The following is a 17,765-nucleotide window of genomic DNA, read 5'->3' as shown; positions in this document are numbered from 1 at the left end:
CCTGGCCAACTGTGGACTGAACTTGTAGTCTCTGTGTCTCTCCTTCTCTCACTCTGTAACTCTTTCAAATAAATAAAAATTTATAAAGTGAAGTATGTTATTTGGAAAAATGTTCCTTTTTTTTTGTTCTTAATACAACAGTATTAAATTAAATAAGAACTTCATTTTCACTTTGTGAAAAAAATCAAGAATTAAGATCTAAAAAACATGTCTGCAATTTGGTTATCTCCTGAGTAACAAAACATATGAAATTAATTCCAGGTATGGGCTAAATTGGCTCTTGCCCTCCGTCAATGTGGTCAGTGGTGGCCAGCAAAGAAAGCTGCTGATTGCCTGAACTCAGGAAGGAGGTTAGGAAGCAGATGAGTCGAAGGGTCAGAGGAAATCCCCACCTTCCCTTACATTAACATCCACACGATGGAACAAAATTCACCATCAGTGGGTATGCATGCCAACTTCTCAAACTAAATTAGAACACTCAACAGAAAAGTTATACAAACCAGGATGAATCCATTTCCTCCAATTTTCCTCCTTTTTTGGATTTAAACTAATATTCCATTTACAATATATTTTCTTCATCGCTGTGAACAGGAATGAAAACAAAGGGAATGATCCTGGACTTTGAAGAAACAGCTGGACTTCCTTGTAAACAGCCTGGCCCTGCCTGGTTGTGTGTGGCAACTCTGTGATTCATTTGGTTTTGCTCTTTGTAGTGTTTTGACTACCAACCCTGTTTTCTGAACAAAGGAACTGAAAAACTGTAAAATAAAATGGAACAGATACTCCAGACAATGGAATTAAAGATAAACTAAATTTATTTTTTAAATTATAGACCAATCCTACAAAATTTTAAAGAAACTTACACCTTTTAATGGATTAATTGCAGGCAGCAGAAAGTGGAAATACTTTAGCATGATACAAAAGAATCTTGCCAGTTCGGTCTCTGCTTACTGATTCAGACCTCACTCTTGTCATTCACTCTTGTACGTCCTGCTTTGGCACCCCGGAACCACATGGAGTTCCTGACCCCAGCTCTCTGTTGTGTGCCACCAGGATTTCTTTTTCCTTTTCTGCTCCTCCAGCCTGGTTAACCATTTCTTCTGTACTCCAAGTACATCTACTAATGCTATTACCAGAGAGTCTTATAGTTACTTCTTTAAATGTGTGTATTGGCTATTTGAGAATTCCTTAAGGGAAAGGAATCTGCCTTTTTCATATCTGTTTATACCCAGCATGTTCCTTACGTCATTAGGTTAAATTGGAAATACTGTTTATAAGGGGAATTAAGAGAGAAAATTATATCATACAAGAGGGAAAGCAATCAATATTAACTAATGAAAATAAAAAAGTTAGGTTAGTAAATTCAGAAACGATTATGCAGGCTCTCCAAGTCTCACTGGAGAGAGACAGAACAGGGAAAAAACACAGGTGGTGCTGAGGGATTGTTTTTACTCTTTTGATCATAAAAGTGAGGATGATCAAGAACATAGTAAGAATCAGAGTTAAAGGTCATATTCACTCCAGAAGGATCTAGCATAAGGCCCACATCATGTTCCTTATGTTAATATTGCAATGAGAAGAATCACATTGCAAATAAAGTAAAAAGTAATGAGGAGTGGAGCTATATAAGATTTAATTAATGCCATCTTGGAGTGAAATCTGGAGAGAATTTTGGGAGAGGACTGTACCACAAAGAATGATTTAATGAAGAGGAAGAGTGTGGCTTTTATTCAAAAGGGTTCCCTGGAACTTATGGGCTTGGGAGAAGTTCTGGACACTGCTGATCTTGTTTTCCAGTCTATCTTGGTTGGAGATACTTTTAGATTGTTTGTTGCTTCATTTGAGTCTTCTTTGGTATCACCACTTAGAGGCAAATGCCAGAAATCAAGAACTCAATATTGAGGGAAATCCATTTTCCTGGAGCCTTGGGTAAGAGTTCAGGGCAATGTAGATAGCTCAAAGCTCTGCTCATTCTATGTGATCTTGCTATCATGCAAGAGAGTATGGTAGTGCAGGAGACAACACATAAAAGGCATCTTCAGAGGGGGCTGGCATCTGGCCCAGTGGTTAAGACACTGGGTACTGGCCAGCGCCGTGGCTCACTAGGCTAATCCTCCGCCTGCGGCGCCGGTACCCGGGGTTCTAGTCCTGGTTGGGGCGCCGGATTCTGTCCTGGTTGCTCCTCTTCCAGTCCGGCTCTCTACTGTGGCCCGAGAAGGCAGTGGAGGATGGCCCAAGTGCTTGGGCCCTGCACCCGCATGGGAGACCAGGAGAAGCCCCTGGCTCCTGGCTTCGGATCAGCACAGTGCACCGGCTGCAGTGGCCATTTGAGGGGTGAACCAATGGAAGGAAGACCTTTCCCTCTGTCTCTCTCTCTCAATCTCTAACTTTGCCTGTCAAAAAAAAAAAAAAAAAAAAAAAAAAAAAAAAAAAAAGACACTGGGTACCATACCAGAGTCCTTGAGTTTGATACCTGGCCCCATGCAAGATTTCAGCTAGCTAGCTAGCTAGCTTTCTTTCTTTCTTTCTTTCTTTTTTTTTTTTTTTTTAAATACAGGCAGAGTGGACAGTGAGAGAGAGAGAGACAGAGAGAAAGGTCTTCCTTTTGCCAATGGTTCACTCTCCAATGGCCACCGCCGGCTGGCGTGCTGCGGCCAGCGCACCGCGCTGATCCGAAGGCAGGAGCCAGGTGCTTCTCCTGGTCTCCCATGGGGTGCAGGGCCCAAGCATTTGGGCCATCCTCCATTGCACTCCTGGGCCATAGCAGAGAGCTGGCCTGGAAGAGGGGGCAACCGGGACAGAATCCGGTGCCCCGACCGGGACTAGAACCTGGTGTGCCGGCGCCGCTAGGCGGAGGATTAGCCTAGTGAGCCGCAGCGCCGACCAGATTCCAGCTTCATGCAGCAGGTGATGGAGCAAATAGATGACTCCCTGCCATCCACATGGGAGACCAGGATTGAGTTCCTTGCTCTTGTCTTTGGCCTGGCCCAACCTTGGCCATTGTAAGTGTTTGGTGAGTGAACTAGCAGATGGGTATTCTCTTTCTCTTTCATTCTGCCTCTCAAATAAAAAAAAATTTAAAAAGGTACTTTATACATTCAAAGAGGCATTTTTTTAAGATTTATTTGAAAGTCAGAGTTGAGAGAGAGAAAGAAAGGAGATGTGCACGCACGTGCGCACACACACACTCTCTCACACACACACACACACACACAGATCTTCCTTCCTCTGATTCATTCCTCAAATGGCCACAATAGCCAGGACTAGGTCAGGTTGAAGCCAAGAGCCAGGAGTTTCCTCTGGGTCTCCCACATGGGGGCAGGGACCCAAGCACTTGGGCCACCCTCCTCTGCTTTCCCAGCTGCATTATCAGGGAGCTGGATTGGAAGTGGAGCAGCTGGGACTCAAAACGGTGCCCATCTGGGATGCCAGTGCTGCAGGTAGATGCTTACCCTGCTACACCACAACACTGGCCCTGAAGATATTTTTTTAAAGTACAATGGCATATTGCAATTTTTATTAATTTAAAAAGGCATGTGCCTTCTCAAAAATGGTGCAAGAAAAATAAAGAACTTTATTATGTTCCCAGTTTCATTTGATTATCTAGCAAGGTAGGTTGCAAAACAAAAATTTTAAAATTGGTGAAGGTGTAGGAAATTTTAAAGCATTATTTAAAAATGTTTACTTGTCAAAAATGAAACTCAAAAGTATGCATTTTGTGGGTGATAACATAAAGAATATGAATGTAGGTGGGTATTTAATTTTTTGAAAGCATGCCTTTGTAAATTACAAAATTCAATCCAACAATAAGGGATGTGCCTTGCATTGGAAATCCTCCTGGCATTTTAATAACTGTAGGCCAGGTGGTGATTGTGAGGTGGTTTCATTATGTGTGTGAAATTTGTTGTTTTTCCATGTTGTACAACTGGTCAGCTTGGGTATTGAAGTTTCAGTCAACAAACTGTTAAAGGAGTTTTTAAGTGGAGATTATGAGTCCTGGCTGTTGCCTGAGAATTTTCCATTGGTAATGTCTGGCAAGGAGAAGAAAGCCCTACTCTCAAACTTGGCAGGATGGGCGTCAGTTACTTGGAAGAAAATCTCAGCACTCTTTTAAGAAATGCAGCATCACCCGCACTCCTGAGAACTCTGGAGAATAGAATGTGAGAAACGGGAAACGAGGGCTCTGAGAATGCAAGCTGTTCCAGTCAGGTTCTGAGTGCTAAGAAGTTTTAGGAGCATCTTTATTTCACTTGATTTTCTTTCTTTCTTTCTTTCTTTCTTTTTTTTTTTTTTTTGACAGGCAGAGTTAGACAGTGAGAGAGAGAGACAGAGAGAAAGGTCTTCCTTTTTCCGTTGGTTCACCTCCCAAGTGGCCACTATGGCTGGCGCGCTGCGCCAATCCGAAGCCAGGAGCCAGGCGTTTCTTCCTGGTCTACCATATAGGTGCGGGGCCCAAGGACCTGGGCCATCCTCCACTGCACTCCCGGGCCATAGTAGAGAGCTGGACTGGAAGAGGGGCAACCGGGACAGAATCCAGCGCCCCGAATGGGACTAGAACCTGGGGTGCTGGCGCCATAGGTGGAGGATTAGCCTAGTGGGCCGTGGCGCCGGCCTCACTTGGTTTTCTTTTAAAAATGTATTGTTAAAGAGATACAAAGAAAAATTATGTCCAAAAATGTCTGAAAAGGCTTTCTGCTGTAGGTGAAAAATCATATTACTAAGTGATAAGAAAGCAGAGTTAATTTTGTACATTTTTTTCTTTCCTTTAGCACCTAAAGTAATGGGTGTGCTTTACAATCAATAGCATCTTATAATAAATGAAAAATGGTAAATTATATAGCAAAGAAGTGGTTGCATATATGTTGTCCAAGAGGACAAGGGTTTGACAAGGACTTGGTCTAGTGAGACAAAAGTCCTAACGGTCTGGGGCTGGCGCTGTGGCACAGTGCGTTAAGCTGCTGCTTGCAGAGCTGGCCTCCCATGTGGGTGCCATTTTGAGTCCTGGCTTCTCCACTTCTGATCCAGCTCCCTTCTGATGTGACTGGGAAAGCAGTAGAAGCACTTGGGCCCTAGTACCTGTGTGGGTGACTCAGATGAAGCTGCTAGTTCCTGGTCCTGGCTTTGGCCTGGCCCAGCCCTGGCTGTTCTAGCCATTGGGGGGGTGGGGTGGGGTGGAGAGTGAGCCAGCAGATTAAAGATCTCTCTCTCTCTCTTTCAAATAAAAATAATTTAAAAAAAAAATCCCAAAAATTTAACAACAAAAAGATAATCCTAACAGGTTTAAATTCTAAGTTCTACAAAGCACAGAGTAAGGAAAAATCAGATATAATATATGTTCATTTAGGAGGAGGGGGAACCCATGGGGACTTCTGCTGACCAGCGACTAACGATAAGCTAAGAGTGTGATCGTGCGTCATCTGGAAATTACTGCTCCCACATGAAAGAGGCTCACCGAATTCCGGGCCAAGAGACCTTCACTGGTATATTCTCAGCTGAATGCTTTTTCTTTAGTACTCATCACTATCTACTACTAATTAAAGTGTATTCACCGAATCACCTTATTTAATATCTACCTCCCTCATCAGGATGGAAGCAAGGATATTCACTGCCATATCACTATCCCTAGAACACGGTCTAGTACATGCAGATTCAATTAGTATCTGCTGAATGAATCAGTGAATTGTGTGGGCCAAATTAGAGACAGACAATGACAAGTTAGAGTATACGGAAAAGAAAGTGGTCAGGAGAGTGAGAAGTCTAGAGGTAAGTGTCATTCAGATATGTGAGGACAGGAACCATCTGCATATATTTGAGGGTCCCACAGGACAGGCTGATGGGTGGGGTCCTGATTAAGCAATGGAAGAGTCAGTGACACAGAGAAATATTCACCCAAACTGCAGGTGGCAGGGAACAATAGGATTCTGACATGCTCGTTTGAAAACATAAATCTGTATGGTAAAGAAAAGTGGCAAAGAAATAGAGGTGAAAGAGATTTTTGTTCCACTTAACTGGAAAGCAGACTGCCAGCAACCTCGAAAAAAATCTAGTACTCAAATAATCCCTGACTTTATAAAACAGGAGTTCTCAAAAAGCCCAGCCACTCTTTCCATAAGGCAGGCTTAGAGCCAGCCATGCTCAGTGACCCTCTTAACCAAGGGCCTGTTGTTGGACTGGGGTGGTGACTCCCAAATTTTAATCAGTTGAGCACACTCTGACTGTTTTTGGTGCTATCTGATATCCCTAAATTTTTATTTTTATTTTGTGTAAAAGGAATTTATTTGAAAATAAAGTTATACCACCCATAAGAGTTATGGAGTAGGATAAAACCAGAATCATTTAATATCAATAGAAAGCTGTCATACAAATACATATAATGAAAACTTCTTGATTTCTAGCTAGATGCTGTTTTCTTACAGACTGAGCCACAGGTCTACCCTCTTCGTAGAAAAGGAAAATTAGCCATTGGAGAGTTGTTAAAGATATATAAACTCCAAATTGACTGGAAGGCTTGAAAGGAATTGAAAAGTCACATCTTTCTATGAGATCCAGTATTATTTAATTCCATGTCTGTGTATATAACCTAAGAGCATCTTGTGTTCAATGCCAGGTCATTGGATTAGATACAGCAAGGACACAATGATAATAACAAAAAGGACAGATGACACCAGACAGGATTGAAGAATTAGATAAAAGAACTCTAAAAAGATTAGGCTGGGACCACTTAACAGGGCTTTAACACATACCACTAGCACAAATTAATAATGATAATGAAATCATCCCCCCTCTGCTGTTTCTGAACATAGTGTTCAGAGGCAGAGTTATGTAACATGTTAAAACTAATCACCAAGGAGGTTGCTATAATAGAAAAAAATTGTGGCTGAAAAAGGTCCTTGTCAGGTAGAAAATATATATCTGATAAACAATGGAATAAACCCAGCTCTTCTGGTCTAATCCACAACTAAATAAAGTAAGCTTATTGTCTTGGATCTCAGTGCAACAGAAGGTTTATAAAAGAAGCATACATACATACAAACACACACACACACGGGATTTTCAGGAAGAACTACACTGAGGAATCCAGAAAAGATATAAATGGAGGAAAAATGTTGTACATCAATACATACATTAACCTAAATTCATGCAAACATCATATTCATCCTGGGACTACTGCTTTATGTTAATTACTCAACTGTTTTAAGTGTGCATGTTCTCCTACCTACGGAGAGCTGTGTCTTTTGACAAATACTTAGCATCCAGGATACAGATAACAATTATAATGGTAAATATCTTAAAGTACTTAAAGGGCCAACTGAAGGACAAATTGGATGTGACATTAGCATATTCAGTGAACAGAGCTCCAGGCTGTTCATGCAGCAGTGATTTAGGGCACAGACTCTAGGATCAGACTTCCTGGATTCAAATCCCAGCTCTGTCACTTACAAGCCTGGTAAGTCACTTCCCTTCTATGTGTCTCAGTTTCCTCTTCTGCAAAATAAGAATAATCAGAGAATCTACCTTCTGTGGTTGTTAGGAGGAGTAAGTAAAATAATATTTGCCCTGGCCAGTGCCGCAGCTCCCTTGGCTAATCCTCCGCCTGTGAAGCCAGCACCCCGGGTTCTAGTCCCGGTTGCCCCTCTTCCAGGCCAGCTCTCTGCTGTGGCCCGGGAAGGCAGTGGAGGATGGCCCAAATGCCGCATGGGAGACCAGGAGGAAGCACCTGGCTCCTGGCTTCGGATCGGCGCAGTGCACCGGCTGTAGTGGCCATTTGAGGGGTGAACCAACGGAAGGAAGACCTTTCTCTGTCTCTCTCTCTCTCACTGTCTAACTCTGCCTGTCAAAAAAAAAAAATTAATATTTGTCCCTAGAAACTATCTGGCATATAGAAAGTGCCATATGGGGCCAGTGCTGTGGTGTAGTAGGCTAAGCCTCTGCAATGTCGGCATCCCATATGAGCGCCTGTTTGTGTCCTGGCTATGCCTCTTCTGATCCAGCTCTCTGCTTATGGCCTGGGATAGCAGTGGAAGATGGCCCAAGCATGTGCACCCACATGGAAGACCTGAAGAAGCTCCTGGCTCCTGGTTTTGGATCGGCCCAGCTCTGGCCATTGAGGCCATTTGGGGAGTGAACCAGTGGATGGAAGACTCACTCTCTCTCTAATTCTACGCCTTAGATAAATAAATAAATATTCAAAAAAGAGAAAGTTCCATACAACTATCGGTTGCTTTGTTAACAAAAAGTCCTCCTTCCTTGCAGGAAGAGAGGCAGTGCACTGTTCTCTTTGAGTGTTAGAAAGTGAATCACCTACATTTAAACCCTGATTATGTCATTTACACCTGATCTATAACAAGTGAATTTACCTCTCTGTTACAGGGAAAAATAATAATATTAACTTCACAGAGATGCTGTGACAATAACTGTAAAACTGAGTCTTCTATAAAGTAACCACTCGAGCAACAGCAATGTGGTTCTGCTTTGAGAAGATGGTTCCCAATGAAATTGTCCTTAGAGATAAAAATCTCCAGGAAAAATGAGGTGGGCATTTGGTGTGATGGTTAACATGCTGCTTGGGAATCCCACATCCCATATTGGAGCACCTGGGTTAGAATCTTGGCTCAGCTCCCACTTTCAGCTTCCTGCCCATGTGTACCATACAGATAGCCAGTGATGGCCCAAATAGTTGGGTCCCTACCACCCACGTGGGAGACATGGATTGAATTTCTTGCTCCTGAGTTCACCCTGGTCAAGTCCCACATTTTGTGGGCATTTGGAGAGTGAATCAACAGATGGGAGATCTATCTCTGTCTCTGTCTGTTTGAATTGAAAAAAAGAAAAAGAAAAAAGAAAACTCCAGGAAAAAGATCGTTTTAGGGATTTGCAATTTTCCTGACAACATGGCCTGACTCCCAACTTGCAGAACTCAAGACTAGGGGTCTGTAAGTCACACCCTCGATCTGATCTCCATAACTCCTATTTAGAACAGATCTCCCCCTAACTCAAATGCCTATAGGTAGTAGGCTGATGAAACACAGGATGAAGATGTGTGGAGGAGGCTGCGGGAGCCTAGCAATACTGGAAGTCTCATCCAGAGTGCAGCAGCCTTGCTTAGTGCTGCATAGTGTCAGTGAAACCTCTAATTTTTAAGAAAACCCCTCACATCCAGATTCTTACATAACATCTTCCATCTTTTTAAAAAGTGACAATTAATTTAAATATTTTAACTCTTACACCCCAAGTGAGATTTGTCTGAGGGCTGAGTATGGCCCATGCCTCATTGGTTTATGACTTCTGCTTTGAGTCACCCCAGGAGTCTACAGACTAGAGCTTGCTCAGGTCTAGGCCAGGCCACATAGGCCTTTGTAGATAGGGTTCTGCCTGCTAGGACACAGCAAAAAGTGACCCAGTTTTTCCTCATTAGTAGGGATAGGAGGATGATGGTGGCGGAAGGCTGAGATCCCCTCTGTTAACAAGTTGTCCTCCTTACTGGGACACTGCTAGAAACAAAAGACACTGGGACTTGCTATAAATTTCCATTCAGGAAAAGTAAACCTAGGAGCAAGAAGAGGGACATCAAATGTGGGCATTTTGTTGAGAACTTCCTTTCATGTAATTCCTCTGAATTTTAATGATGTCTTAAGCTACTGAAACGAGACTGGAAGGCTGTTAGGAGTTCGTTCGGCATTCAAACCTGCTTCAGCTTGGAGCTGTGAGGAAGGGGAGAGCTGAACACGCAGCGTGAGGAATTGTCATCAGTGCTCACCACAGTGAATAGATCTGTCTCCACGACAGTCTCAGGGGTTGAGGCCAAGCCTTTGATTTGACGTCCTGCCACTGGGACAGCAACATCAGAGACTGTATTACTTTTTCAGCACAGGAAATTAAGGGGAGGTGGTGGTTGTTTTGGCTAGAATTGGAACAGCACAGGCGGTTGGCAGCAGCTGCAAACCTTCTCGCTCTTCTCAGCTCCCCAGCCACCAGCAGTTCTCTCTCAGTTCTTTGGGAGAAGGAACAAATGGTGTTGTTTACAACTTTAATGGGTGTGGCTGGTTACTGTTAAACTGATGCACCATGATTTGTAAAAACTTAATTATATCTTACAAGGCTATTGTGAAGATCTGAAACTAGGCATTTTGCTATTACTTTGAAAATTATACAAAGTGATTTTTTATTACAAACATTAAAACATGCTGAAAGTTAAGCAACATTTTTTCTTTTATTCTTATACTTTCTAAATAAAATATCCATAAGCTTTTTAAAAAGTTTCCTTTGCTTAAAAGCTTCCTAGGCAAATATCAACTTTTAAAAATGGAAAAATCAGGCCGGCGCCGCAGCTCAATAGGCTAATCCTCCACCTAGCGGCGCCGGCACACCAGGTTCTAGTCCCGGTCGGGACACCGGATTCTTTCCCGGTTGCCCCTCTTCCCGGCCAGCTCTCTGCTGTGGCCTGGGAAGGCAGTGGAGGATGGCCCAAGTCCTTGGGCCCTGCACCCCATGGGAGACCAGGATAAGTACCTGGCTCCTGCCATCGGATCGGCATGGTGTGCTGGTTGCAGCGCGCCGGCCGCGGCGGCCATTGGAGGGTGAACCAACGGCAAAGGAAGACCTTTCTTTCTGTCTCTCTCTCTCACTGTCCATTCTGCCTGTCAAAAAAAAAAAAAAAAAAAAAAAGGAAAAATCACTTCCCAGTATCAAATTAAAAACCTGTTCAATCCTAAAAAGTTTTTCTTTGATTATGCTAACTATGAAAATAATCCAAGACATACATATGTTTTTTTCCTGCTAATTTACCTCTGAGGATTGGTATGTATTTCCGAAACACTTATGAAACATCATTTCCTCAAATGTGCAAATCCACTTTGCAAACACTAACAAGTAGTTTTACTAATTTTTTTCTTTTTTGACAGGCAGAGTGGACAGTGAGAAAGAGAGAGACAGAGAGAAAGGTCTTCCTTCCGTTGGTTCACCCCTGCAAATGGCCACTACGGCTGGTGTGCTGCGCCGATCCGAAGCCAGGAGCCAGATGCTTCCTCCTGGTCTCCCATGCAGGTGCAGAGCCCAAGCACTTGGGCCATCCTCCACTGCCTTCCCAGGCCACAGCAGAGAGCTGGACTGGAAGAGGAGCAACCAGGACAGAATCCGGCGCCCCAACCAGGACTAGAACCTGGGGTGCTGGCGCCACAGGCGGAGGATTAGCCAAGTGAGCCGTGCTGCCAGCCAGGACAATCTTTTTAATAGATGGTTTTGGAAGACTGGATCACCATATGTAGAAGACTGAACCTTGCCTGCCAACCTCTCCCACTTTGTAAAAATCAACTCAAAACATATAAAAAAACCTAAAAGTAAGGCCTGAAACTATGAAACTACTAGAAGAAAAACAGGGGAAACACTTCAAGATACTGGCATAGGCAATAATTTTTTGAATAAGATCGTGAAAACATAGGCACGAAAACAAAACTAGATAAATGGGATTAGATCAAACAACGAAGCTTCTTTAAAGCAAAATAGTCAACAGAATGAAGAGACAACCAATAGAATGGGACAAAATAGTTGCAAATTATGCATCTGACAAAGGTTAATATCCAGAATATACAAGGAATTAAAAAATTCAACAACAACAAAATTCCAGTTAAGAAGTGGGCAAAGGATATGCATAGACCTGAATAATTCTCACCAGAAAAAATGGAAATAGCTGATAAATATATGAAAACATTCTCAATATCATTAGCCATCATGGAAATGAAAACCAAAACCTCAATAAAGTATCACCTCATTCCAGTAAAAAATGGCTATTATCAAAAAGACAAAAAGGTAACAAATACTAGAAAGGTGTGGGAGAAAGGGAATCCTTATACACTGCTAGTAGAATGCAAATTGGTATAGTCATTATAGAGAATAGTGTGGAGATTGCTCAAAAAGCTAAAAACAGATTTACCATATGACCCAGCTATTCCACTTCTGAATATATGTCTGAAAGAGATGAAGTCAGCATTTGAGAGATACTCACACTTCCATGTTCACTGCAGTAGTATTCACAATAGTCAATGGATAATGCATTATTCAAGTTTTGGGAGTTTTAAATATATTTTGTGGTTTTTTTTTCTGTTGTTTGTTGCATTTCTGTATATCCTGCCCCAAGAAATACTGAATCAACCTAGGTGTCCACTGATGGATGAACAATAAATCAAATATGACATTTATACAGAATATTATTCAGAATATTCAGAACAGAATATTATTCAGCTATAAAAAATGAAATCCTGACCTGTGCAGGAAAATGGAAGGAAGTGGAGGTCATTATGTTAAATAAAATAAGTCAGACACAGAAAGGAAAATATGGTATGTTCTCCCTCACATATGGAAGTTTAAAAAGTCAATCTGAGGCCGGCGCCGTGGCTCACCAGGCTAATCCTCCGCCTTGTGGCGCCGGCACACCCGGTTCTAGTCCCGGTCGGGGCGCCAGATTCTGTCCCAGTTGCCCCTCTTCCAGGCCAGCTCTCTGCTGTGGCCCGGGAGTGCAGTGGAGGATGGCCCAAGTACTTGGACCCTGCACCCCATGGGAGACCAGGAGAAGCACCTGGCTCCTGCCATCAGATCAGCGCGGTGCGCCAGCTGCAGCGCGCCGGCTGCGGGGGCCATTGGAGGGTGAACCAACGGCAAAGGAAGATCTTTCTCTCTGTCTCTCTCTCTCACTGTCCACTCTGCCTGTCAAAAAAAAAAAAAAAAAAAGTCAATCTGAGCTTAGAATAGTGATTACTACAGGCTGGAAAGGATGGGGGAAGGGAGTGGAGGGAGACTGGTAAAGGGTACCGGAAGTAGATGATTGGATAAAGAGCACCAGAAATAACAGATGCTATAGCATAGTGGGGTGACTGTAGCTCACAATCATGTGTTACATATTGCATCACAACCTGGGGAGGAGGAGCTGAAGGCTTCAAACTAAAGAAAACATAATGACCTGGAAATGCCAATTGTCTGATTTGATCAGTTTATGTTGTACACATATGTTGAAATAGTACATGGTACCCTATATGAGTCTACAAGTATACATTAGTCAAATGCTTAAGATTTAACAGAAAATAGAATTAAAAGTTCATTCTGGAACAAAAATATTTCATCCATGCATAGTTTTCCTGTATTATGCATATACATGAACTTCTTGAACACCCTTTGTGTAGTTCGTTATTATAGGCAGATACACGAAAGATCAAATCATGGCCATTTCAAACTCCTGCAGCCTTATGGTTCACTGCATCTCCTTCATTTGCCACATTCCACCTATTCTGCTTTATTCATGGTTTCCAGACTGATCACAGGATTTTCTCTCACTTCTGAGTCCTTATGAATCTTGTCTTTCAGTCTTGTTTGCCTAAGCATCACTCATTTTTTTTTTTTGACAGGCAGAGTGGACAATGAGAGAGAGAGACAGGGAGAAAGGTCTTCCTTTGCCGTTGGTTCACCCTCCAATGGCCGCCGCACTGCAGCTGGCGCACCGCACTGATCCGAAGCTCCAGGAGCCAGGTGCTTCCTCCTGGTCTCCCATGTGGGTGCAGGGCCCAAGCACTTGGGCCATCCTCCACTGCACTCCTGGGCCACAGCAGAGGGCTGGACTGGAAGAGGGGCGACCGGGACAGAATCCGGCGCCCAGACTGAGACTAGAACCTGGTGTGTCGGGGCCGCAGGCGGAGGATTAGCCTAGTGAGCTGCGGCGCCGGCCATCACTCACTTCTTACTCAGTCTTTCCTTTCAGCATTTCTTGGGGCAGGGTATACAGAAATGCAATATACAAAAGAAAAAAATACAAAATATTTAAAACTCCCAACACTTGGGTAACCATTATCCATTCAAAAACTAGAAAATGGCCAGCCCTGCCAAAGCCTCTCTCATTTCATCTGTTCCAACCACAATCTACTCACTTCCCCTTTGTACTTATTTGACTTTAATGGAAATCACTTCCTCACTCTTCTTGGTTTACTATTCAAGGATTCAGCCTCAAACACTATACATAGTTCAGTTTGCAATTTTTTTTGACCTTTATATAAAGACAATTAAACAGTATATATTTTTATGTCTGTCTTCACCCGACATTGTGCTTATGAGATCCATCTTTCGTAGCTTGTGTAGTTGTAGTTCTTCCATTTTCACTGTGGTATAGTAAGGGTTGGAACTTATGGCCTATTTTTATATGTATTGTCTATGGTTGCTTTAGCATTACAGGGGCAGAGCTGTGTTGTTGTGCTTAAGACCACAAGGCTTGCAGATCCTAAACTACTTACTATTTGGCCCTTCGCAAAAAAAGTTTGCTGACTTCTGCAATATAGAGTTTCATTGTTTGGGTATACCACAATCTATTTTTCTGTTCTCTCATTCTTAGAGTTCTGCATTGTGCACACTTTTGGTCTAAAATGTCTGTGAACATTGTTACCTGTAACTCATGATTTACATGTGTACACACTTGTTGGTTATATCTTCAGCTAAGTAGATAATGCCAAACTATCCCCCCTCCAAATGGTTATAACAATTTTGCAGTGTCTGGTATTGTAGTGTTTTTAAACTTTTGCCACTTTAGATGATTTGGACTAGTGTCTTACTAAGGTTTTAACATGCACTTTCCTGATTACTAACAAGGTTGAACACAGTTTCATATGTCTGTTGGTCACTTGGATTTCCCATATTGTGAACTCCTTGTCCAAGTTACTTGTCTATTTTTCATTAAATTGTCTTTTTCTTATTGATCTCTGGTTGTATTTTATATATTCAGAATACAATTTTTTTTAAATCACACTCACTCTTAACATCCCAAATGAGGGGCATGTCTTCTAAGAAGGCTTTCTGTATCTACCAATCCAGGTGGAGGTGCTTTTCTTTCTGCATCTATGACCCTTGTTACTCTATCACAGGCTGTATCACAGTGGAGTGAGTACGCATTTGTACTGCACTTTTTTTTGTACTGCATGTTTGCTCATCGGTTTCCCTTAGTAGGATGTTCACTGGGCTGCTTGTATTTCAGTGCTAATCAGTATCTTCCACAGAGATCTGAGAGAGCAGGGACTAGGCTTTATCTTGTATCCTTGCTCTTAGCGTGGAGCTCAGTAACTATTCATTCAAAAATTGAATGAATGTCCACAGATATAAAAAATAGAGAAGAAAAAATAATATAATGTAGACAGCAGATAGAAATGCATTTGAGTTATCTCCCATCATTAAGAATTTTTTTAAGTGGGTCAGCTGTATGCTATTATTAGAGATTTCTTTCTCTACTTCCACACAGAATAGAATCTTTCCTGCAACAGTCTGGATTTGTGAGATCGTATTTTCTTAATCAAAATATCTCACTATTTCAAACATAGTAGGACTCATATCTTTTTATGACAAATTGCATGGATGCTTGAGTAGATTTATTTATTTTTAATATTAGTTTCTTTTTATGTAGTATGTTACATTTGAAAAATTCTTTGACCGCTTGGGGCAATGCCCAATAATTTTTTAGATTGAGATAGACAAATAAAATTTATCAGAACCCTCATTTTTATCCTTCTTTTAAAAAAATCTTCATTTCTGATTTTTTGATATTTGGGTGTACTGTCTGCAGCGCTGCATCTTTATTCTTCTTGAAATTTCTTAAAAAAATTAATTTATTTATTTGAAAGGCAGAGTTACAGAGAGGCAGAGGCAGAGAGAGGGATCTTCCATCTGCTGGCTCACTCCCCAAATATCAGCAACATCCAGAGCTGGGCTGATCTGAAGCCAGGAGCCAGGAACTTCTTCCCAGTCTGTCACGTGGGTGCAGTGGCCCAAGGACTTGGACCATCTTCTGCTTTCCCAGCCGCATCAGCAGGGACCTGGGTCAGAAATGGAGCATCCAGGATTTGAACCGTTGCCCATATGGGATGCTGGCACTGCAGGTGGCAGCTTTATAGTCCATGCCACAGCGCTGGCCCTGAAAGTTCTTTAGCATTTAAAATTATTGACTACTTCTGGCTTTTTGAAACCTTCCTCTTTCCTGTGTTTTTCTGATTATTTTCAGTCTCTTTCATTTTTGAACTGTCTTTATTATGGTTTTGCCCAACAACTCAGCCTAAGTTACTTGTATGCTGTCCATATTTCCTTTCTTAAATAACTTATCTATTGAAATTCTCTCTCGAAACCACCTTCTTCAGTCGTGCATCTGTAACTGGTTCTATCAGTGAGTTCCACTACCACCTTCAATACAACATGCCTGGGTCTGGTGCTGTGGCGCAGTGGGTTAAGCCTCCACCTGTGGTGCTGGCATCCCATATGGATGCCAGTTCTAGTCCCAGCTTCTCCTCTTCCAATCTAGCTCTCTATTTAAGCCTGGGAAAGCAATAGTCTCCATCTCTCTTCCTCTAATTCTACCTTTCAAATAAACAATAAATAAATCCTTAAAAATATAGAACCTAAGAAGTTGAACATTGATTTGAGCAAGAAATTAGAGCGGCCATGGAGAGTTTTACAGTCCCCTTGGCCTTGAGCCTGTTCCCTTGGTCTCCTGTCTGGTCCCCTCACCCTAAAAAGGGCCCTAGGTGCTTGGGTCCCTGTACCCATGTGGGAGACCTGGAAGAAGCTCCTGGCTCCTGGCTTTGGATCAGTGCAGCTCCGACTGTTGAGGCCATTTGGGGAGTGAACCAGTGGATGGAAAACCTTGCTCTCTGTCTCTCCCTCTCATTGTATGTAACTCTGCCTTTCAAATAAATAAATAAAATCTTTAAAAAAATACAACATGCCTGCACTGGAACTGTACTTTGACCAGACCCCAGTTGCCATTGGGCTGGCCCTCCTTTTACAAGAGACATCATCGTTTTCACAGTTCCTCAGGCTCAGAACTAGGAAGTCATCCTGGATTCCTCGTTCTTTCGGTCCTTCACATCCAGCTAGTCACAAGCTAAGTTCCTCCTAAACAGCGTCTACCTCTTTCTTGCATTCCATCCTTATTTCTTCCTCTTGTCTGCAGGTTCTTCTTATCATTAATTGTGACCACTACAAGCAGTCTTTTTTTTTTTTTAATTTTTTTTTGACAGGCAGAGTGGACAGTGAAAGAGAGAGACAGAGAGAAAGGTCTTCCTTTTACCGTTGGTTCACCCTCTAATGGCTGCTGCGGCGGAAGCACTACGCCGATCCGAAGCCAGGAGCCAGGCACTTCCTACTGGTCTCCCATGCAGGTACAGGACCCAAGCACTTGGGCCATCCTCCACTGCACCCCCCGGGCCACAGCAGAGAGCTGGCTTGGAAGAGGGGCAACCGGGACAGAATCTGGCGCCCCAACCGGGACTAGAACCCGGTGTGCTGACGCCGCAGGCGGAGGATTAGCCTATTGAGCCATGGCACTGGCCTACTACAAGCAGTCTTTAAACTTTTATCCTTGACTACATCTTTTGCCATTGCAATCCTACATCAATCTTAAAACACTTCTCTGCACCTAGCATCTACTTCTTCAAAAAGTCTTTATAGTTATTTAGTTTCCACAAATTGAGTCTTAACTTTTTAGTTAAGTCAGAACCTTTCATAATTCCATTTAGAGCCAACCTTATTTTCTGCTATTCAATTACAAAACCTTCATTTAATTGCTTTTCTCACTAGTCCTTGAACATGCCTTTCATGTTCTTTCAAGACTTTCAATCTTTTTTTTTTTTTTTTTTTATCTAAGTCCTATTTTGTCTTCAAGGGTCAGCTGAAGTTTTAGCTCAACTTCCCACTGATCCTACTCAAAATTGATTTCTTTTATGACAACTTTTTTTTTTTTTTTGACAGGC

At 42.4% G+C, this 17,765-nt stretch overlaps 1 protein-coding gene across 7 annotated transcripts in view; it reads right to left on the bottom strand.

Annotated features, from left to right (window-relative positions):
- RFTN2 (raftlin family member 2) overlaps nt 1–17,765 on the bottom strand; it is a 68,669-nt gene that overhangs the window by 44,014 nt on the left and 6,890 nt on the right. For 3 of the 7 annotated variants that reach the window (XM_089330114.1, XM_017343006.4, XM_089330119.1), the window contains exon 2: nt 501–581. The exons of the other annotated variants lie outside the window; for them this stretch is intronic. In XM_089330114.1, coding sequence (XP_089186240.1) covers nt 501–581 — 81 coding nt within the window. The remainder of the gene's footprint in view (nt 1–500; nt 582–17,765) is intronic. 7 annotated transcript variants of the gene reach the window in all.

The sequence above is a fragment of the Oryctolagus cuniculus genome, chromosome 3, assembly GCF_051225735.1.
Source record: "Oryctolagus cuniculus isolate XC-2025 breed Fujian yellow rabbit chromosome 3, ASM5122573v1, whole genome shotgun sequence".
Classification (NCBI taxonomy): domain Eukaryota; kingdom Metazoa; phylum Chordata; class Mammalia; order Lagomorpha; family Leporidae; genus Oryctolagus; species Oryctolagus cuniculus.
The sequence above is the reverse complement of the archived record's forward strand: the minus strand, read 5'-3'. Positions and strand labels throughout refer to the sequence as shown.